General features: G+C 43.9%; 1 protein-coding gene across 1 annotated transcript in view; it reads right to left on the bottom strand.

Moving 5' to 3' along the window:
- The window catches only part of macrod2 (mono-ADP ribosylhydrolase 2), a 495,356-nt gene that overhangs the window by 143,019 nt on the left and 329,920 nt on the right, over positions 1-22,417 (bottom strand). The window contains exon 6 of the mRNA XM_076286458.1: positions 4,110-4,231. Coding sequence (XP_076142573.1) covers positions 4,110-4,231 — 122 coding nt within the window. The remainder of the gene's footprint in view (positions 1-4,109; positions 4,232-22,417) is intronic.

Below are 22,417 nucleotides of genomic sequence, written 5' to 3'. Positions count from 1 at the left end.
ATACTCAGACAGACACACACATACTCAGACAGACACACACCAACAAACACAAACAGACACACACCAACAAACACACACAGACACATACACATACACACACACACAGAGATCGAGAGAGAGACACACACACACTCCGCAGCATGCTGAACTGAACAGCACTGCACTCGTCGGGGTTAAACGTGTTGCTTCTTTGGCTCGAGGAGCTCGTCATTTTTTACACAACAGCCATCCTTCATACCGATTCCCAGCCAGACACCATCCACAGAGCCCAGCACTGACAGACTAAACTAATGCATGCAGTGCCAGCACCCCAGCCCCACATTATTCATCACTATCTGCATGAGAATACTTTGGCAACGGGAAAACTAAGAACCGAATGCGATGCCTTTTTTATCTCGACCACAGGTAATTCATTGTGATCATCGGCCCCCTGTTGTCATTTATGGTTATTTAAGGGGCTGTGGAGGAGCCGTTATCAACTCTCTCTCATTCCCCCTCTCACAAAATTGGAAAGCCACCACAGAGAGGCTGGAGTAAATCCTAGTGGAAATGAAGGCAACTATTTCAGCCTGAAAAAAATAATATAAATAAAGAAAAAATAAATATATATATATAGTGTGTTTTTCTGCCCTACCGCTGGGCAGAAACTTAGACCCCCATACACAATGTTATTATCAAAAGCAATGTTTCCGATTTTTTTCAAAAGAGCATTAGGCATTGAATTTCCTCTGCTCATGGAAAAAAAGAGAAAAACTTTTTTTTTGCAAGTCACTATCTCTTTGAAGCGATCGTGGGGAATTAAGCTTGGCGGTTAATGTGCATCACAGCACGTGGCAGTGGCTCTCGTAGCCTGAGGGCTGGCTTTGGGCTCTCAAGAGTAGGGATTAAGCAGCGAGCTCCTCCTGCTTCAATCTTTTATGTGCAAGTTTATTTTGGTTTTTTTGTCGTCCTCGGCTTCTCCTGATCTCTCTCTCTCTCTCTCTCTCTCTCTCGTCCATGTGTGCTGTTTTCACTCGGAACCCTTTGTAATGCTCTGGAATCCCCATTAGGGCGTTGTTCCTCTAGTGTTTCTAGAAGCAGCAACCCTCAGCTTCCCCACTTTCCCAGCATGCCTCACTGGCTGGGAGCCTTCGCTCCACAACGCACTGCTGCACACCACGCCGCACCCCACGTCTACCGCTGCCTCCCAATGAGCTTAACAGTAAGCTGGCAGCCTGGGACCCACCATTCGGACTTGCAGCACTGCACACTCACCAGGCAGGGAGAGAGAGAGGAGAGGAAAGGAGAGGAGGAGAGGAGAGGAGAGGAGAGGAGATGAGAGGAGGAGAGAAAAAAGGAGAGGAGAGGCTCCACTCTATTACACACAAGAGTCTATCACTGATCCTCCTCTTGTACTTCTACTACACACCTTATTGGAGGTAGGGTAGATGGGATGGGGGGGGTACACATGGGCCAGGGCTGGTGTGAGACCACAGCCTGTCCTGCAGGTGGCCAGCGGGCCAATCACAGAGCTCCCGCTGTTTTCACAGGGCCACCTCAATCCGCAGCAGCTGTCCAAATACTTCCTACAGAAACTGGGGCCTTGCTCCGAGTGAAAACAGAGCCGTGTTTTTCCATAAATACATGAATTATTGAATAAATAAATGAGGAAGGGAAACTAAATAAATCTGTGGAATGTGTCCGAAACAAAGTCTGACGTCCGCGGGCAGAGCGCAGGATGAAGAAAGAAAAACAAAGCGGACCGGACTGGAGCAAATGGTGGCCGAGCCTGAAGGTAGGACCAGCTCATTTTCCTGCGACGGCCGACCGCCCGCTTCCTAATGAAGTCCTGTACGAGGCAGTCTGAGTTATCCTTCAGAACGTGCCCCGCGACCACAAGCACCAATAGCCCCTCTGTTAGCAGAAAGAGTTCTGTGAAAAGTTTTTTAAGGTTGTTTTTTTTTTACTAAAACCAGGAAGGGATTTTTTTCTGGTTCGTACACGTTCAAACCCCAACCACTAACCAACCGCACCCCAGCACCCCCTGTGTGTGTTCTCACAGCACATGAGGGAGCCAGTGCATCATCTTAGGACTGGTCAGCTTGGTCAGACACTCCCTGTGACACCCTCATCAGCTCTATATGTTGACTATCCTCTGCTTTTGCACTGTACTATCAGGTAAAGGATGGGGGCTAGGAATCCCCCCCCCCCCCCCCCACCACACACACACAGACACACGTTTCTAAACTCAGTCTATTTGAGTCGCCCTGGCCGCAGCCACTGTGGATTAAAGCAGATTCATAACTCATGTGGAGCAGATGGTGAGCAGCGCACTGGGACAGAGCTGGAGCTGGACAGCTGCTGGAGGAGAAGGAGAGGAGAGGAGACAAGAGGAGAGGAGAGGAGAGCAGAGGAGAGGAGAGCAGAGGAGAGGAGAGGAGAAGAGACAAGAGGAGAATAAAGGAGAGGAGAGGAGAGGAGAGGAGACAAGATGAGAGGAGACAAGAGGAGAGGAACCAAAAGGAGAGGAGAGGAGACAAGAGAGGAAAGGAGAGTACAGGAGAGGAAAGAAGAGCAGATGAGAGAGAGAGCAGAGGAGAGGAGACAAGAGGAGAGGAGACAAGGTGAAAAAAGGAGAGTAGAGGAGAGGAGAGCAGCGAAGAGAGGAGAGGAGAGAAAGCAGAGGACAGTAGAGGAGAGGAAGGAGAGGAGAGGAGACAAGAGGGAGGAGAGGAGACAAGAGGAGAGGAGAGCAGAGGAGAGGAAAGGACAGGAGAGAAGAGGAGTAGAGGAGACAAGAGGAGAGGAGAGAAAGCAGAGGACAGTAGAGGAGAGGAAGGAGAGGAGATGAGACAAGAGGGAGGAGAGGAGACAAGAGGAGAGGAGAGCAGAGGAGAGGAAAGGACAGGGGAGAAGAGGAGTAGAGGAGACAAGAGGAGAAGAGACAAGGACAGAAAAGGTGAGCAGAGGAGAGGAGAGCAGAGGAGAGGAGAGGAGACAAGAGGAGAGGAGAGGAGAGAAGAGAAGAGGAGAGGAGGGGAGGGGAGAGGAAAGGAGAGGAGAGGAGAGGAAAGGAGAGGAGGGAGAGGAGAGGAGAGAGGTAAGGAGGGCAGAGGAAAGGAGAAGAGATGAGGGGAGTGGAGGGGAGAGGATAAAGCCCCACTCGGCTCTCTTTCTCTCTCTGGCTGCTGCCGCTGTCTCGGCCAAAGCCTCTGGTCATAAGCCAGCTTCATTAAGGCTCCCTGAGCACCAGAGACGGTCAGAAAGTCGCGCGACAGCTAGAGCCGAAGAGCCCGGCTGGCACAGAGAGGAACGCTCTGGACACAGGTGACATTTGCAGAATGATCTGCCTCTTAGCAAATGAGGGCATTTCAATGACAGCGGTGCCCTGGCTAGCGGCGGCTCTCTCAAGTTTTATCCGAAGTCTATTTGGCCGACAAACTTGAGTCATTATGAGCTGTCCTCGGCCTGAAATGGAAGAGATATGACAGCTGGGCCTTACCATGACTGCTTCGCCACCCGCTTCTGCATTTCCACACTAATCATCAACTAGTCATCAACTCAAATATGTTTGGGGAAAGTAGAGGTGTACTTTCCCCCTGATTGTTACAATAAAATAATATTTCAGCAGATTCAACTCCAGCGACAAACTCACACACATTTCTGATGGTTTGATTATCTTGTGTCTGACTCGTTTATAAAAAGCTGAAAATTATAGCCGTCAAAAACAAGATTTGTATTATAGTTAATACTTGCATTCCACTGCATTCCACTGTCTACTTTCTGAACATCTGTGTCTGAGCACCAGTGATCAAACTGACAAGAATCTTTTCAAATGTGTTCAAAACAAAACAAAACAAAACAAATAACTTTTCAGCTTGACAGTACCAAGCTGGAACACAATAAATAGCCATACTTTTTAAAAGCCTTGTCCTGAAAATAGAAAATATTTCTTTGTCTGATGGTGGGGACTGTCAGCTGCTGCCCAGTGGGAATCTGATTCTTCGTTTTTAGATTCATTTGAGGACCAGGTGGAATCAGGGTTGGAGAACAAAACAGCACACAAAGAAAGAGAGAGAAAGAAAGAAAGAAAGAAAGAAAGAAAGAAAGAAAGAAAAATGTACCCTTACCACAGAGTGCAAGCCATTCTCCTTGACCAGCTGCAGAGAGCTTTTGTAGCAGGCCTCAAGGTCGTCTCTCTGGGAAGAGCCCACGTGTCCTCTGGCTATGGGGCCCACAGTGTGGATCACATCTGTCCGAGAACAAAGCGCATACCCGAGTTATTAGGCGGCTGAATGTACACATTTATACTGCAGCACATATATAATACACACTCAAGTCGTACCATAATGCCAAAAACTGTTAAGAATATATATCCAGTTCCAGACAGCTCAAAGAGTGGGGGGGGGGGGGGGGGGGGGTACACTGAAAGACTGGCAAAGGCATTTGAAATCTGCAGGGGTATATCAGGGTGAATAGCCTATTGTAGCTTTCATGTGTCCTCTGTGTCCATTAAAAAGACATAGTTAAATCACTCCAAAGGATCCATGCAGATTTAAGATACTGTACTGCTAGCCCAGAAACCAGTTAATCTTCGAGGATTGTGAGGCTTCTCTTTTCATACTCAGGAAATATTACCGTGAAACACAAACAACAATCCAGTTCGTCTTCACAATGGAAGTGACGGGGGACATTTTGAACAACCTCCTCTTCCCAGAAAGAGCACATTTATTCCGTTAATGAAATATCGGAGTAGATAGAAAATCAATTACACGACTCCTTTATCCTATCTATTCAAATATGTCCCTATCTCTCCTTGGCCTTGCTCTCTTTGAGCACGGCGGTGTGTATGCGTCTGTCAATCACCATTCTCCTGGTTGGAGTCGGCGGGCCAGACAGAGGAATGCATTGTGCTTTAATTGAATCATGACTGCGATGACAGGAAAATAAGAGGAAGGTAAGCAGCGATTTGACAGAGAAATAATAGGGCCTGTCTGCCGGGCTCCTTGAGGCCTCGTTGCAGCAACTGAGGAGACTGTTTAACAATAATAAACAGGGCGGTTCAGTCAACGTGTCTGACCGTCCAGCAGCCAAACAGCCACGTCAGGGCCCTCTCTCTCTCACACAGACAGACACAACACACACACATACATATATACAGTACATTCACACACACACACATATATGTAAATAAATACACACAAACACAGACACACACACACACATACATACATACATACATACATGCATACATACATACGTACTGTGTTGAGTGTGCTAACGTGTATGCATGCAAGCACACACAACACACACACACATCCTGGAGATGCCCCATATATTGCTCTCTGTCACCCTGTCATCTCAACATTGGGTTTGAGAGAGAGAGAGAGAGAGAGAGAGAGAGAGAGAGAGAGAGAGAGAGAGAGAGGTAAGGTAAGGGGGATAGGGAAATATCTGCTTGTTGCTCTTCTGAATAAAAGCTTACTCAATTTTTAATGTGATCTCCTCACATTTCATTTCTGTTCACAAGCGGCAAGATGGATTTCAGGGTCAACCACAATTACATGCATACAATAGAGTTTGTTACTTCAGAATGCACACCAGTGCATACAAGCACACACACACACACACACACACACACAAACAAGCAAACGCAAACAGACACACACACACACACACACACACACAGCTGCAGAGTTGTCTAAGGTAAGCAATTGGAATAAAAGATGAAGGATACGTTTGCTCTGAAAAACATAAATATGATTTATGAATATTGCAATATGCATGTCATTATAATTCTTTCAATAACCTTATTGCTTCATAGTCATGAATTTCACTTTATGCCTTATTAAAGATAGATAAGTCACGACTCATTAATTTGGAATTTCTTTCATGAAATAACCAGTTATGCAGATTCAAATATTAAACTCATAAGATTCAAGATTTAAAATTCTTACAGCAAACTCGGAGGCTGCAAACACAACGGGAAGTATTGCTTGTCTTATTTCCTGTAGCATTTCACTATTCATGTTCTGGCTCTTGTAAGGCATTGTCTAATGTCTGACCTCAAACTCCAGTGCACCTGATTCTACAGGAATCTCCCGGAAATCTGCTGATGCACTTAGGACCATTTTCTGCTGTGCATTCAGCAAAAAAAAAACATACAATCACAATGTAAAGGCAATGAGTTCAGATGTAATCTTCACCAATAATACAAATGATGCTTAGCACAGCAATTTTCCCTACGAGGCAGACAGGGAGGACTTGTACATTCTCCACTGCGCTGGCTTAGACAGTAATGGCTCTGAGCCATTAGGGAGTCAGGCAGGCCCTGTGTGTTCCCATTCTCTCACTCTCTGTTGGGCGGAGGTTGAACACTAATGGTGATAACACGTGGTGAGGTATCATCTCTTGGTGGCCCGGTCCAGTCCAAAGGTGCTGGGAGAGCTGAGCATGATGATCCGAGTCTAATAAGGCCAGAGTCTGGTTGTTTGTCATATATTATTAATGTGACTGTATGCGGCCACAGAAGCTACATGCCAATTAGCATGTGCCCAAAGTGGCACACTGGACCACTGGTAGATTTATGAGGAAAAGTTCTGTGCTTTGCTAATCAGAAGTAGCCATACTTCTGGTCTCTCTCTCTCTCTCTCTCTCCCTCTCTCTCTCTCTCTCTCTTTCTTTCTCTCTCTCTTAGCATTATTTACATTGTTATTATGGGGATGAAGCACAGTGTCCTGAAAAAGAAACAGGAAGTTGGGGCAAACTTATGCAGATTTCCTGGAGAAAATGCCTTGCCCTTCAAAACCTAGAGGAGGCACACAAAGCTCTTTGGAAATGAAAGGGGATACATAGTCTTTAGAACTTAGGGAAAAAGGTCTCAATACAGAAGTCTCATGTTATGTAAATAAATGATGCCAAAACACTGTTTTGTATAAATACATGCAAATCCGCCCAAGCAAAATTGCATAAATCTTTCAGCAAATCCATGATGATAAAACAACTGTTGTAAGCCGAAAAAAGGAGACGCCATTTGTACTAGCTAGCTACTGTACTGTATATACATGACTTTGAGAAAAGCTTGCAGTTCACGAAAATACAACCATTTCCCATCCAAATAAATAAACAGAAATTGATGAGGAATTGATGGGGAAAGGGATTGTTCCTTCAGTTACACTTTACTTGACATATGGACATAAGAGTGACATGACATTGTCACAAATTTGTCATAAACAAGTCATAAATGTGGTTTTTGTCATAACAAGTTAAGGTTAGGATTAGGTTTAGGGTTAGGGTTAGAGGTTAGTATTAGGGTTAGGGTTCATGTGTCATGACAGTGTCATGTCACTCTTATGTCGATACTGTCAAGTAAAGTGTTACCGTTCCTTCAATTGATTTTCATGCATACATACTGTACAAATCCCCCCCAACCAGAAACTTCAAGGAATGTGAAAGTGGCCTATACGAATCAACTAGCAGCGCTAAGCCGCAAGGCATTTAGCGTGTTTTTACAAAGCTTGAAGGATATCTTTCCCCTAGTTGCTGACACAATGAAAAGCATCATCTGTCTGGCATCTCCCCCAGCTGATCTGGGTACATATGCTGTCAATTAGCAACTGCTGAGTATGTGCGGGTCAGCAGCGGCAAAGCCAAGATCAACCGCGCCACTCACCCAGATAGCCCGCATTCTTTCCCCAGGGTTAATGATGACTGACGGCGGCAGACGTCTGCGGAGTCTGGCCGCACAGACAGACGGCGCGTCATCACTTTAGAGAGGGTGGGGTTGGGGTGAAAACACAGAGGTGTCTCGGTCGGACTGGGTGGAGGTGCTGGGTGGGTGGGGAGGACACTCATGCTCATAGCGTTTAGCCTGCCCTTTCAATCTCAGGGTTAACTTTTAAATGCAATGTCGTTTAAGATCGTTCATAATTTGGCACGTAATTGCCGCTGCTTGCATTAGGCCTGAGTAGCGATATTAAATTATGTTAATTAGGCGGTAACTATTGACCATTTCAGGAGCATGATGTAGTGTAATTACCGACGGTCACAGTCTGCGCTCCGTTTTGGGCTTGCCAAAGTCACCTCCACAACCTCCCTTCGCCCCCACACACACACACACACACACACGCACACACACACACACACACACACACACACACACACACACACACACACACACACACACACACACACACACACACACACACACACACACACACTCTCTCTCTCTCTCCCCCACTTCCGTTTGGCTCTCAGAGGGCTGGCCTGTTAATGGTCAAGTGAATCATAGACACACAAGAGTCCAGCACTGCCCCACTGAGAGGGGTGGTCTCGTCAGGGTCAAGTCTAAGCGACACCGTAATGACAGCGAGCGGTAAACTCTATCCTGTAAACAGCTGGAGCCGACCTAAATGGCTTACTGTCTCGTCTGGAAGCGAAGTTATCAACCACGCAGACGGATCGATCGCGCACGCAGCCGCAGGCGTGGCTGTTGTGCACATGTGAGCATCAGTCTCTGTCTCCAGCGCCATGGGGTCACAGTAGGGGCAGGCATGGGACTCGACTCAGGTTCGGGCTTCGCTCCAGCACACACACACACACACACACGCACACGCGCACACACACACAACTCCCCGAGGTCGCACACGTGTTGGCCATCACTGCCAGTGCTGATGAGGTTCCTGGCGATTAGTTCTCCCAAGTCTTACTGACTAATATACAGCGGTTTTGCATGCATGGGCAAAACAGAGTGCCAGGGGTCACATAAGTCACATCCTAATGATGTACAGTAGCCAAACTAACCAGTTTTGCAGCGGCCATGGACACATGAGTCAGCCAGGCACTAAATGGTAGCGTGCGGGAATCGATTCACCCTCTGCCTCCACTCCTAACTCAAACAGGCCACTGGCGAGACATTATTTCCAGTGAAGCGTGCTGTGATAGCAGGACTTGCTCAGCTTGTTTGTAGATATGTTTTCCCCATTGGGATGCTTCTGGGTTCCTTCCCAAGGAAACCTGTCAGGCATGTGTTGCAATCTCAGCGGAGTCGTTAAATATGGATGATCTAGCATGGAAGACGAAGAGAATGACAAAATGTGTACGCCTCGGAAAGAAATATATTCCATTTTCCCCTCCCTGCATTACATTTCTTTCCCAACAGATCTGACAACACAAATGGCTGCCCTAAAAATTAAGATACTATTGTGATTTCTAAGAATGGTGCGGTCTGCATTAGAAAAAAAAGGTGTTTGTATTGTTACAAATGTGTGGAACACTTGCTTGGGTTTAATCATGCAAATGAACCCCTGTTTGCTCATAATGTGTTTTGTATAAAAGGGACAGGGGCTCCTCTCTGGGTGCGTGTACATGTTTTGGATTGAGGCATTTCATTTGCATATAATTCTGCACAAAAGTTTCACAAAATTATTAAATAAATCAACTTCACACTGAACAGATACACTGACAAACACAACGTGAGACCGAATCAGCACCAAATAACTGTCACAGGTTTACACACACACACAAAAAAATACTGTGTGTCTGCTTGGCTAAAAATACTATACGGTGCACTGACAAGAGTGCTTTATGACATCTCGTTACATCTGGAGTGCGAGTAGCAAAGCATGTCCCTTTTTTGGGGAAGGATGGCTTCTAATGGAGGTGAGGTTAGCGGAGTAATAATGCGGGGGACGAAGAGGAGGGGAGGGAGGGGGGGATTGCTGGTGTGGCATCATGGCTCAATCAGCCACAGTAATGCACACAATCATCTCAGCCTGAGAGGGAGTCGAGAGCACTTACGTAACCGAGAGGTTCCGCAGAGGTTACATAGACTCACTCTTGATTACAACCACCTTTTTGTAACCCCCCCTTCCTTTTTGCTTCTTGCAAGAGATGTCTCTCTCTCTCTTTTTTCTTAACTGCACTGTGCTTAGACTCATTTACAATGATCAGAAGAGGAGTTGAATGATTTTTAGCACTGTTGGGAAGTTTTATTTTTATTTTTTAAATGGATACACAGTACAGTACCACACGGCAGAGGGCACACTAAAAGAGTTCTCTTTTCTAGGCTTTAAAAAAAGAAAAACACAGTCCACAATTAATGCCAAGCATACTGTACGTACATAAAGTATGTCACACAGAACCAATCGTAGTTGCATCCCAGAACCTGGCTTCACAGGTGGGTATCCCTACAGTATCCCTACTACAATCTCTCAGTGATAGGACATTTAAAGCAGTCTTAGATGGAATCAGTATTCAGAAACCCACCATAATCTATTTAAATAATACTGAGCTATTATCCTTTGTAAATATGAAATTGGTTGCTAACGAATATGCCAGAAAAATGAAGAAAAAGTGCATATTTTGTTTAAACGACAATTCATTTGTTAACCTGAATAAACAATTTTAAGTTGCATCCATAGCTCTCCCAACACGACTGAAATGGCAAAATACAACTAGATTTACCGCATAGCGGTACAAAATATGACCGCCGCTCAGTCCTGTACATCCGTTCCGCGAAAACAAATCACACTTCAATTTGTCTCCATCTTTTACTCCATCCCCTAATCTTGTGTATGCTTGTTTGGCATGCCTGAGTGTGTGTGTGCGGCTGCACAGAAAGTAGCCTACTGGTGCTGATAGATTGTAGAATAGCCAAAGAAGATGTAGCATTGTTATAAAACCTTTAAAATCTCTAAACAATCACAAGTAGGGCAGTTCATCACAGTTCATCCATTGCAACTGGATTGATGAAAGGTCACTTACACCTGTAGGCTACATTGTATTTGGGAAAAGCAAAAGGTATCAGCATAATGTTATTTATTTATTTATAAACAAAAACATCTCTGTCAGTTCCATGCCGTTTTCAACAGCTATCAAAAACAAAGGTCATTTTTGGATGGATGGATTTTTGGTTTCTTCTTCTACATAAGATTTCAGTCATCTTAGTTCATGTGATACTTTATTGTCAATGCACAAATTAAGTAACAGTAGTCTGAAACGTTATTGTTAATGCACAAATTAAGTAACAGTAGTCTGAAACGAAATGCTGTTTTACATCTAACCAGTGGTGCAAATAACTGACATGTCCAAATGGGCCTTGATGAAATGCGTCGCTAGACTGTTCATACACATTTTAATGGGCCAAAGTTGAAGAGCTGTTGTCCGTTATTGTTCGTGCAAATATAGGCTGATTCATGTTCCCTTGCATTGTGTAACTGAGGTCCATGGCTAGTCTGGCTTTCACCAGACCAAGCTCAATCTTTTAAGAAATCAAAAAATAAATAGCGGGCAGATCAGGTTCACCCAGCCTAGTCCATAGGCACCCGATATTGTTTAATTTTCCGATTGAGATATCCTGAATTTTTGGTCAACGATACCTGGGACACCGAAACACCGGTGCACATGAAATTTGGTGGGTATGTAGCCTCACTAGACTTTTACAGAAACATTTCGTTTCGTCCCCGGGGGCCACTCACCCCCCGTGCTGGGCCCCCCGAACCGCAAAAAAAGCAGTTTTTCCTAAATAACTACCTGAACCGTGGCACTGAGGATGAAGAATCTTTTATGGTATGTTGATCTCAAGGACCCACATCAACCTGGCCCATAATCACTTATGTGATTTGCACCCCCTTATTTGTGATTTTCATCCATGGGGGGGTCTAAAAAAATGTAGGTTATGTGTACATTTAGTGACTGTACACTCATTGGCCTATAGATGGCGGTGCACATACACATGCACACACACACAGGTACGCACATACTATTGGTATTAGAACGGCCGATACATAATTACAAATTCAGTAGGATTAAAAGAAAGCCAAATATTTATCATCATCATCATCATGACTGCATTTCCAGTATTGGCGATAAGTAGTCGTTTGTCCACTAGATGGCGCATCGTTGCAGTGAGACGTAGGGCTGTATTTTGGGTCACCAGCGCATGGCGTAATACTCGTTATTCACCCGCGGAAAGTTGAATTCGGTATTTTGCACGTTTATTTTTTAAGCATTGCGCCCAGGGGTGTGACAATTAACAACCTAGGGAGGGGACTCACGCATTGTCTAAAAATCGCTATCATACACCACCTAAACCTGGTCAGAAGTCAATGGCGAGTTGTTCATATGCTATTTTAAGAGCGCATGTCAACAGTTATATTGGCAGGTGCACGCACCATCCTTCTATCATTCATGAACGCACACCTGCGCACGTCCATGCAAAGCATTAAATTGCACGATTACAATGGGAAACATAATTAGAATAAAGATATTACGAAATACTGTACATCTCATGATGAGTAGTTATTCACATTCATTTACAAATTGGTAATGACGGTTAAAAGTGATTAGGGGAGAGGCGAGAGACACGTATGGAGCACAGCTGAAAACGCACTGTCACGAGATATAAGCAACTCCTCTGCAGGATAAATGTTGTTTTATTCAGTCATTTGAGCAACATTAGGGTAAGTGTTGCTTTTTCCAGCCTATGTTTTCGATGGTAACCCATTGTCAGTCAATAGTGAAAGTAACTACATATAACTGTCTTGTCGTTGACTGACTCCTTGGTGAAGTTAGTTTCACTTTGCCAATGAGTTCAAATAATAGACGAGTGCAAATGCGTGAAGGCTATGCTAGGTTTTAGTAAAGCATGGTTTAAGAATGACTATTCCATACGGTCTCGCAAGCAGCCTCCTTCAAATGCGCCGTTGAATGCCAAAATACCGATGCATTTATTTGACATATCGCGCGTTGCGCCGTTAAAGGGAATGACAGATGGCATTCTCATTGGTTTAAAATGATGTTACGCCCCAAACACACCCATATGACTGATTAAAAAACCTAGGAACACCTTGTTACGCCATGCGCTCCACTTTTGAGAACGAAACCCCTCCCAATGTGAACTGGACATCCTACTAAATTTGAATAGACGAGTTTGAAGTTTGAATTTGACGAGTGACGATGCACTTTAGAATGTCATGATAGGGCCCGTAATTTTGTTGGAAGTTAAAAGTGGGTTGGAAAAACAATGGGCGCTTCCCACAAGGACTGTAGTTTACCGCAGAGAACATCTAATAAGGATAGGACGATGTTCACATGAAATATAATTCCCATTTCTTCTTGAAGCCGAAATAAATCTGAGAATGTTTATCGGACATGCTTGGTTTTTACTGCAGGTACGTCAATCTTATAATATCAATAAGGACCTAGGTACAATAATGTTACCGTTAGCGTTGGTTGAGTGATGGAGGCCAATTTGATTGCATTTGTAGAAAACTATAAATGCGGTTATACCAAGCAAATTGATAGCAGCACTGTAATTGTATCTTTCGACTGTCATTTGTTGCAAGTGCTACAAAAATCATTCTGTGCAATGGAAGATTTACCAACGTTACACCGGTCTGATACAGTTTTGCCTATACATGCGTGAGACTGAGACGCCTGTTTATTTGTTTTAAGTGCGTGCAGGGTGTGAGAGGGGAATCGATGTGCTTTGATTCCAGCTTGGTAGTTGTAGTCTGTGAGATTAAAAACCATGTGTGTGAAGTATCCAAACAATGACACCTTCATTTCATTATGGCTGCTTTAGCAACACACCTTAAGCTACTGTGTAGTGGGTCCCATTTAGAAGTGGCTACTTCATTCGCGCTTTCCTTGACTCATGGAGCTGCGTGAATTTTATTAGGCCTACAACTTTTCGCACGATATGGCAGTTTAAGTCCGCTTGATACTGTAAGGCGTAAGCCATTGGTTTCCAAAAGAGATTTTATTTGTGTCGCCAGCATAGCCTATTGACAATTTATGTGGTAAATAGGCCTACCTTATAGGCCTACCTGTAGCTTAGGGAAGCTAACAGCTTTCTATTAGGATCTAGTTTGTTAGTTACAGTTTTGTTATAACTCCCTGATGCATTTTTGCATTTAGAATAACCAGAGCGTGGATATCTCAATCGGAAAATTAAACAATATCGGGCGCCTATGGACTAGGCTGGGTGAACCCAGCCTGATCTGCCCGCTATTTATTTTTTGATTTCTTAAAAGATCGAACTTGGTCTGGTGAAAGCCAGACAAGCCATGGACCTCAGTTACACAATGCAAGGGAACATGAATCAGCCTATATTTGCACGAACAACAACGGACAACAGCTCTTCAACTTTGGCCCGTTAAAATGTGTATGAACAGTCTAGCGACGCATTTCATCAAGGCCCATTTGGACATGTCAGTTATTTGCACCACTGGTTAGATGTAAAACAGCATTTCGTTTCAGACTACAGTTACTTAATTTGTGCATTGACAATAAAGTATCACATGAACTAAAGATGACTAAAATCTTATGTAGAAGAAGAAACATTCACAAAAAATCCATCCATCCAAAAATGACCTTTGTTTTTGATAGCTGTTGAAAACGGCATGGAACTGGCAGATATGTTTTTGTTTATTAATAAATAAATAAATAAAAATATAACATTATGCTGATACCTTTTGCTTTTCCCAAATACAATGTAGCCTACAGGTGTAAGTGACCTTTCATCAATCCAGTTGCAATGGATGAACTGTGATGAACTGCCCTACTTGTGATTGTTTAGAGATTTTAAAGGTTTTATAACAATGCTACTTCTTTGGCTATTCTACAATCTATTCACCTTTTCAGCGCCAGTAAGCTACTTTCTGTGCAGCCGCACACACACACACAGGCATGCCAAACAGGCATACACAAAAGTTTCAAGAGTGGGGGATGGAGTAAAAGATGGAGACAAATTGATTAGTGTGATTTATTTTCACGGAACGGATGTACAGGACTGAGCGGCGGTCATATTTTGCACCGCTATGCGGTACATCTAGTTATTATTATTATCATTATTATATCTAAATAACAAAGTGTCTCAACCTCTCTCATTACCAAATAAATCAAAACCAAAAAAATCGAGAAAAAACAAAAGTTTTTAATGTATGAAATGAATAGGCACAAACTGCAGCACCTCTCTAACACCAATGTGTTGTTTACAGAATCATTATATAATTGCTCATGTTAACACTAAAACATTTTTTTTTCAAAGCTATGCTTCTCCTAGGCAGTTTCCGACAAATGCTTAGCTACGGTTGGATGAGACCAATAGAAATCAAACGAGTCAACTGTCAAACCCAGAATGGTAACGCAAAACAGAATATTAATGGAGCACATATAATAATGTCACAACAACAAGTCCCTTTCACACGTTTCACAAGCATGCTTTCTTTTTCATTGTGTTTTTATTAACACTTTAATATTATTAATTTATTAAATGCTTTTATCCAATGCAGCTTGCAGTACAGGGATTTGTTAGAGTGTGGGTACCGGTATGTGTGTGTTCTCCCCCCAGGAAACAAACTCGTGACCTTGCATTGCATGACAAGTAGTTTGTGCTATACAAGCATAGCAGCTAACACGTCATTCAGCACATGTAACGTATCCCCACTTTGACACCATTGCCTGTTATTTGTTTACAGTTTAAAATTGTACTGTGGCAAACAATAATAACGTACAATACAATGATGACAAAGCATTGTGACACTGCATTAGGTAGGCGAGACTGAGCATCCAGGAAACATGAAGTGTTATGACACATCACCCAAACACAGGTCTAGTCATGCTGAGGGATACTCTGAGGCTTGCGTATGCACGAGTCCTATCCCTACTCCTACTCCATCCCCATCCCTGGTGCTTGCTGCCATAACAGACGAGCACCAGGGATCTCTTCATTACCATACGGCTTTGAGGCAGCTACCGGGCGGAGCTGAAGCCGAGTTGAGCCTCGTCGCGCATCGCGTCGAGTCTCGGGCAGGCAGGTGTGCCAGCTGTAGCTCCCGCCGCTGACGCGGGATTGATTGGGAGGGACATCAAACGTCACCTTCAAACGCTGCCTCGGCAGCCTGCTTGGGAACATCTCCGACAGGCCGGGGGAGAGAAGCCCTCCGCACTGGGGGGAGTCACTTCAAAGCAGCCAACACCGCAGCTGCTGCTGCACTGTCTCTTCCTTTTTTAAAAGCAGTCTGACTTAGCTTGGCAAAAATACAAATTATTTAGGGGATAATTGCTATTTCTGAATCATACTTTGGCAGCCTTGAATGTTTCCTGTAAATTGCAACATAACATTTTAATAAGCCCCCGCCCTCACTCACTTTTTTAAGAGACCAAAAAGTCAAACCGGGATATGCTGCATAAGGAACAAGACGTACTGTAAAAGAACAAAAGTTTAAAACAAAAAGTTTGAAATCAAAGTTGGACTCTTTTATTAGTCTCATCTGACCGCCCAGTTAATATCTATCCATCTGTAGGACCTTTACAAGGCAATAACTTTAGACGTAATCCGAATGTAATATAAAACTATTATCTATTCCTGATACCCCTAACAGTCTCTGGCTCTTGGCCTTCTCTCCTCACACCGACGGAACAAGTCACTACACTCGGTCTTGAGCAGTCTCTCTGGGATGACATTCTAGGCAGTGCCAGACCATAAGAGACCTCCTACTTGCTCAGATACAACAGACAGACATACTGTACAGGCCAAAGTGAGAGACAGACACAGTGGGTGAGGCAGGGCCAGTTGGAGGCTCAGGATCACTAGTAGGAAAACATTACAGTGTGTCTCATTTATCAAGGGGGAGGAAGACAGAAAAGCAAACGACTCATGGTTCAAAAAGACTGTCAGAGTGTATGGGGAGTTCCAACTCTCGAGAAGGGTGAATAAAGGAGGGCATCACCAAGTGAGGAGGAGGCCTAACGATCATTAGAGGAAGTAATTCAGTTGAAGACGGGGATAAATATAAAAACAAAAATGTGACTATCTTCTGCATTAACCTCAGTGCATTAACCCAGAATGTGGCTCCGACGCGGCCAGACGAAGAAAGCTAAACTCTGATGGGCCGTCTTCCCAGACAAGGATTACGCCTAATTCACAACTAAATCACATTTTAAATGTAAATCTCCACCAACAGTACATTCACTCCAGTTCTGGCCAACGTCCACGTCTGCAGCACTGGTCCATTATGCACTCGGCTTTTCGACTGCTTTTCCCCCACATAAATTTGGCCACTCCGACTGTTTTACTGCATGTTCATCTGCTGAACCAAATACAGCTAAGGACTATATACAGAATTAGCCGTCTGGTGCTTTTCTTTCCTTTTTTTTGTTTTTCCTTACAATTTTCTCTGGTGCTTAAAGAGGAGCTAGTCCTCAGGTAAAGTCCATCACAGCTGGCGTGTAATCATCTCTCCTTCCGCTCTGAAGTACATATAAAACACTGACAATATTGAAAGGATGTGAGGCTTGGATGATGAATTGGGGTAGTACAATTAGATCTATTAGAATTCATGGGAGCCGGCTGACAATAATCATGCAGCTTTCACACTGCCCATTGCAATTATCTTTGCACTTAAAGATCAACAAAGCACATAATGACTCACAGTCCATTAAGGAACTTGGACAGAATTGAATTTCAATGTAAGCTATGAGGTGAAGTCAGCCATCACCATCCTTGATGGGTTAACAGAAAAAAAAATGCAAACTTGCTGACTAGATTGTTCGCACATTACTTTTACAAGAAATCAGTAGGGTATGCATTTCAGCAAAATTAGACTATGTCTTTGTTCACTGAAAGCTTCTAGCCTTGCTACGGTAGACTAATTCTCTTCTGTTAAATCTTCTTTGACCTGAGGTCATTGGAAAACTCCTGGAGAAGCTATTTTCTTCTTTTTCCCCCTCCCTCGAACAGTAATGGCAAATCTTCTGATTCATGGCAAGGAAGATGACACCATCCAATAACGGCCAATATGACAGGGCTAATCTTTCATCCATCGGAGAGGCCAGTGGTCATGAACCTCTCAAGACTTAAGGACAGGTGAAACCCAATAACCTGAAGGCAAACCCACTGAGGATTTAAGACAAGGTCAAAGCAACAGTCCTTAACTGCTCCTTAATATGGCCACGTGTCTGTGAGACACACTGGTCTTCTCCTCTGTGGTTTCTCCTTGCATCCATATGACATGGCTCCACCATATGTCTAATATCCTGACATACCTACATGGTATATACGTTTAAATCCAGACATACCTCCATGGTATTATATATACTGTACAATGGAGAATGAATAATTTTCTACAAAGCAAAGCAATCACCCTTACAATGAAAGCCTATATGAAGAGAAAGTTATACTCAGAATAATTCTTAAAACAACAACAAACAACAAAAAAACTGTGGTTGCTTGATCCCATCTGTTATTTTTACATATTTAACTAGGGCAAGCACCCCATCACTAGATACAAGGCTCATTGTAATAAAATGAAAAAAAAAAAAACTAATCATGAAAAAAAACAGCCTCCATGTAAGAGATGATCTTAAAAGCTTCCATTACCATACTCTTCAAAGGCAATCAACGTGTAAGTGTTTTTAAAAATCATGGCCACATTTACTCATCTAAATGCAACTCTCCAGGGCTTCCCAATAAATCACAATCACTCTATGCAGCAATCAAAGCCACTACGCTTAAACACTCACTCACTCATTCATTCATTCACTCACTCGTTTAAAAAAAAAAACACACACACACAAACAAAAGAGCCTAGGTCCTTCATATGTGACCCTCCAAAGGCATCAATGCATCAATCTCAACATCTCCAAACATCCCTCATGCCAAACCTGTGGCCAGGAGATTGATTGCAGGGATTGTTCAGATCCAAAAGTACTAGAAGAGGATCTGAAACACGACATACTAATGTGACTTTCATTGTTGTGTGGGTGTGTGTGATATGTGGTCATTAAACTCTCATAGGTCCTCAGCTTTCCCCACTCCCATCTCCCCACATTTTCAGATGGCGTTCAGGGGGAGTGATTAGCAGGGGCTGATGAGAAGTAAAGGAGACCAACACAGGACCTGCATCACATTTCTTTCCTGACTGTCTACAGCCTTTTCCATTTTAGGTGACTGATACTTAGCAGACGCCTTTATCCAAAGCGTCACAGAATCGCAACAGAATTCAAGAATCCAACCCAGGCTGCCCTATCGTCTGACCGCAAAACCCAGGCCGACCTATCGTCAGACCGCAAAACCCAGGCCGACCTATCGTCAGACGGCAAAACCCAGGCCGACCTATCGTCAGACGGCAAAACCCAGGCCGACCTATCGTCAGACGGCAAAACCCAGGCCGACCTATCGTCAGACGGCAAGAGTGCCGCTGCTCCACCACAACACCTCCATGAACAGCTCCATCCCTCCTATCCTCTCCTCCTGAGAAGTGGAAGGCTGTTACAGCACTGAGAAGTGGAAGGCTGTTACAGCACTGTACTCTACTGGAGAGGGAGCGATCAAACCTTAAAGCCAACATGGCCACAGTAAATATGTGACAGTGAGTAACGACTTCTATTTGCAATATGACTCGTACTCTGGCCTTCGCTTATGACAACGATTCTTATGCTTTCAATACAAGGTCCTTGGAGCATAACCACAGAGCGAATGGTCTGTGAAATGGGTCAAATGTTGCATTAAGTATAAATACATGAGGTGACTTATAAAACATCTGCAAAGAATATAAATAAAACATGACATTGACACAGGGGAATACTTTTTTAGCACCTCTGTCATCACGTTAAGGATTTTGAAATTGCCAAATATGGCTGGCATACAATATTCTGTGCATTACAGATGTTCTGCATGGAGAGCTGTGCGTCATATAAACATCCACATGGCATGGGTTACATAGTTGTGCATCATATAATGTCTACATGCACCACTGGATGATCTGTTTGTGATGCAATCCAAAGCCAAGGCCTGAGCTCAGACAGGGGGGTTGCCTCACACACACACACACGCGCACACACACACACACACACGCGCGCGCACACACACACACACACACACACACACACACACACACACACACACACACACACACAAAATCCAACTGCCCTGAAGGCCTTCCAGACTTCAAACTCCCTTCTCAGTGATGAGAGCGAGATACAACAGACCCACAAGGGCCTCACGGTGCTCTGATCCCATCACTCAGAGCTGCCAGCGTGTATGATGCCCCTCAAAAGTGTTGATGAACCATCTCTTTTACATATCGATATTTAAAAAAAAATGATGCTATGATGAAACCCGTCACATCATTGGCCAAGCAGGGATTTGATAGGCAATCTAAATATTAACTAATGACTAATTTATTAGTTAATATATTAACTTACTCTGTTAGTTACTCTTCGCTGACTTCCTATTGCAGGCAGAATTAAATCAAATCCCTAACTCTGGTCTAAAGGACACTTACTGGACCTGTACCTAGCCATTTTCCGATCGAGTTTGTGTGCTGTATCGTGCTTCTATCAACACTAAAAGGGCACAATCAAAGTGTGTTTCTTCTGTGATCCCTGGAATAATTTACCTACTGCTCTTCGTTCTACTGATACGTAGCTTTGAAATCTTCAAAAAGCGTCTGAAAACTCGTCTGTTTACCTTACATTAGAGTAATTAATTCTTCCAGAGTTGTGGTTTGTATATGTTTATGGTACATTTTTTTATTTATATAGGCTATATGACTTCACTTTAAACTGTTAATTTCAATGTTAATGCAATGTTTATTGATGATTGTATGTCACTTTGGACAAAAGCATCTGCTTAGAACCATAAGCATACATTATATATGTATATATATATATATATATATATATAAACTCCACTATTCGACTATTTGGCGCCATGGTGTCAGTGGTAACAAGGTAGTACTCGACGGGACGAGGTAGCCAGAGCACACTGAGCATCTGAACAAACAAAACCAGAAATGATTGTGGTGCACAACACAGACAGGAAGTGGAGAAGGCGGAGAGGAATCAAACTGATGGATGAAATAAAGCTGCGTGCAACAGGCCTGACAGGGTGTCTGAATCCACGTCTTTGTACATTAAAATAGATTGCCGCTGTTCCTCAGAACATGATGGTGTGTTATCGGCAGTCAATCACCGTGACACCAGAAACACAATTCCGCCTCGTGACGATCACGCAGCGCTTCAAAGTCTTCAGCAACTTGTAAAAATCACCCCGCTTGGCATTACACCACAGTCCGAGAGGAATTCAGACGCGCTGTGCCTCTCCTCTCCTCTCCTCTCCTCCTTTTCTCTCCACATATCTTTCTCTTCCGTCAGGCTGTCAGGCGAGCACATCACAGCAGGCTAGCGAACCAGGCATCGGGGAGACACAGTCAGGAAAAATAAGCATTTGCTATTGTTAACGGGTCTTGGAACATTCCTTGTACGAATAGCTGATCTAATGTGAAACTGTCTCTAGCTTATCTGGATGATTCCTCCAAATGCCTATTCAGTGATCTGACATCAGTAAGAACCTAGGTCTGTATGGTAAGGAGGTGACATGCAAATACAGTGTAGGAGGAAGAATGGCAAGTATGGATGACACTTCTGCCTTCACCTGCCTATAATGGTGCACCTTGCGTGTCTTCTTAGCTTATCCCTGATTAAAAAGTCCAGGAAGTGGGGAAGTAAATAAGTACTGGGGCCATGTGTGGCTGCTGTAAAGCAGCACAGGGAGAAAATAGCAGCATCTCGAGGGGGCCATCATAATTAGTTGTCAGCGTTTTTGAGCGGGGAGGATGGGAGAGGCAACAGAGGCGTAGAGCACAGAAGGCGGGGTGGGGGGGTGGGGGCTCTTTTAGAATTCCCTTTATGGCTGAGCGATAATGGAATTCTGCATTATCAGCCGAGCGACCCACTGATATTTAACACACAGACCCCGCACCCTCAACCCCTCCTGTCGAGAGAGAGGGAGGATGGCACTGGAGGCAAACGGTTGCGTGTCTGTGCCTCCACATACACATACACACGCACGCACGCACGCACGCACGCACGCACGCACACACACAGCGCTCAGGGCCAGCCATAGGAAACAAACACATACATACACACACACATACACACACACACACACAAACACACACACAAACACACACACACACACAAACACACAGACACACAGTGCTCAGGGCCAGCCACCGGAAACAAACACACACACGTAGACACCGCAGATGCCCCCTCTCCCAAACACACACTCTAGCCGGCTCCATCCTTGTGTGTTACTGAATATACACACATACTGTACATACAGCGGGGAAAATAAGTATTGAACACGTCAACATTTTTTTCAGTAAGTATAGTTCCAATGAGGCTATTTGCATGAAATTTTCACCAGACATTAGTATTAACTCAGATAATCCACCCATATAAAAAAATCCAAACATTAAAGTCCATAGGTCGAGTTATGTGCAATAACGTGGAATGACACAGGAAAAAAGTATTGAACACGCCTGCTGAAATTTCTTAAATACTTTGTGGAAAAGCCTTTATTCGTAATGACAGCTTCAAGGCATTTCCTGTATGATGAAACTAATCAGTCACAGTATTCTGGTGT

This window comes from Alosa pseudoharengus, unplaced genomic scaffold (genome assembly GCF_046254945.1).
Source record: "Alosa pseudoharengus isolate Yale_2024_CS ecotype anadromous, Long Island Sound unplaced genomic scaffold, YU_APseudo_1.1 YU_APseudo_1.1_scf_15, whole genome shotgun sequence".
NCBI lineage: Eukaryota > Metazoa > Chordata > Actinopteri > Clupeiformes > Clupeidae > Alosa > Alosa pseudoharengus.
Note: the sequence above shows the minus strand (reverse complement) of the source record. Positions and strands in the feature narration are given on the sequence as shown.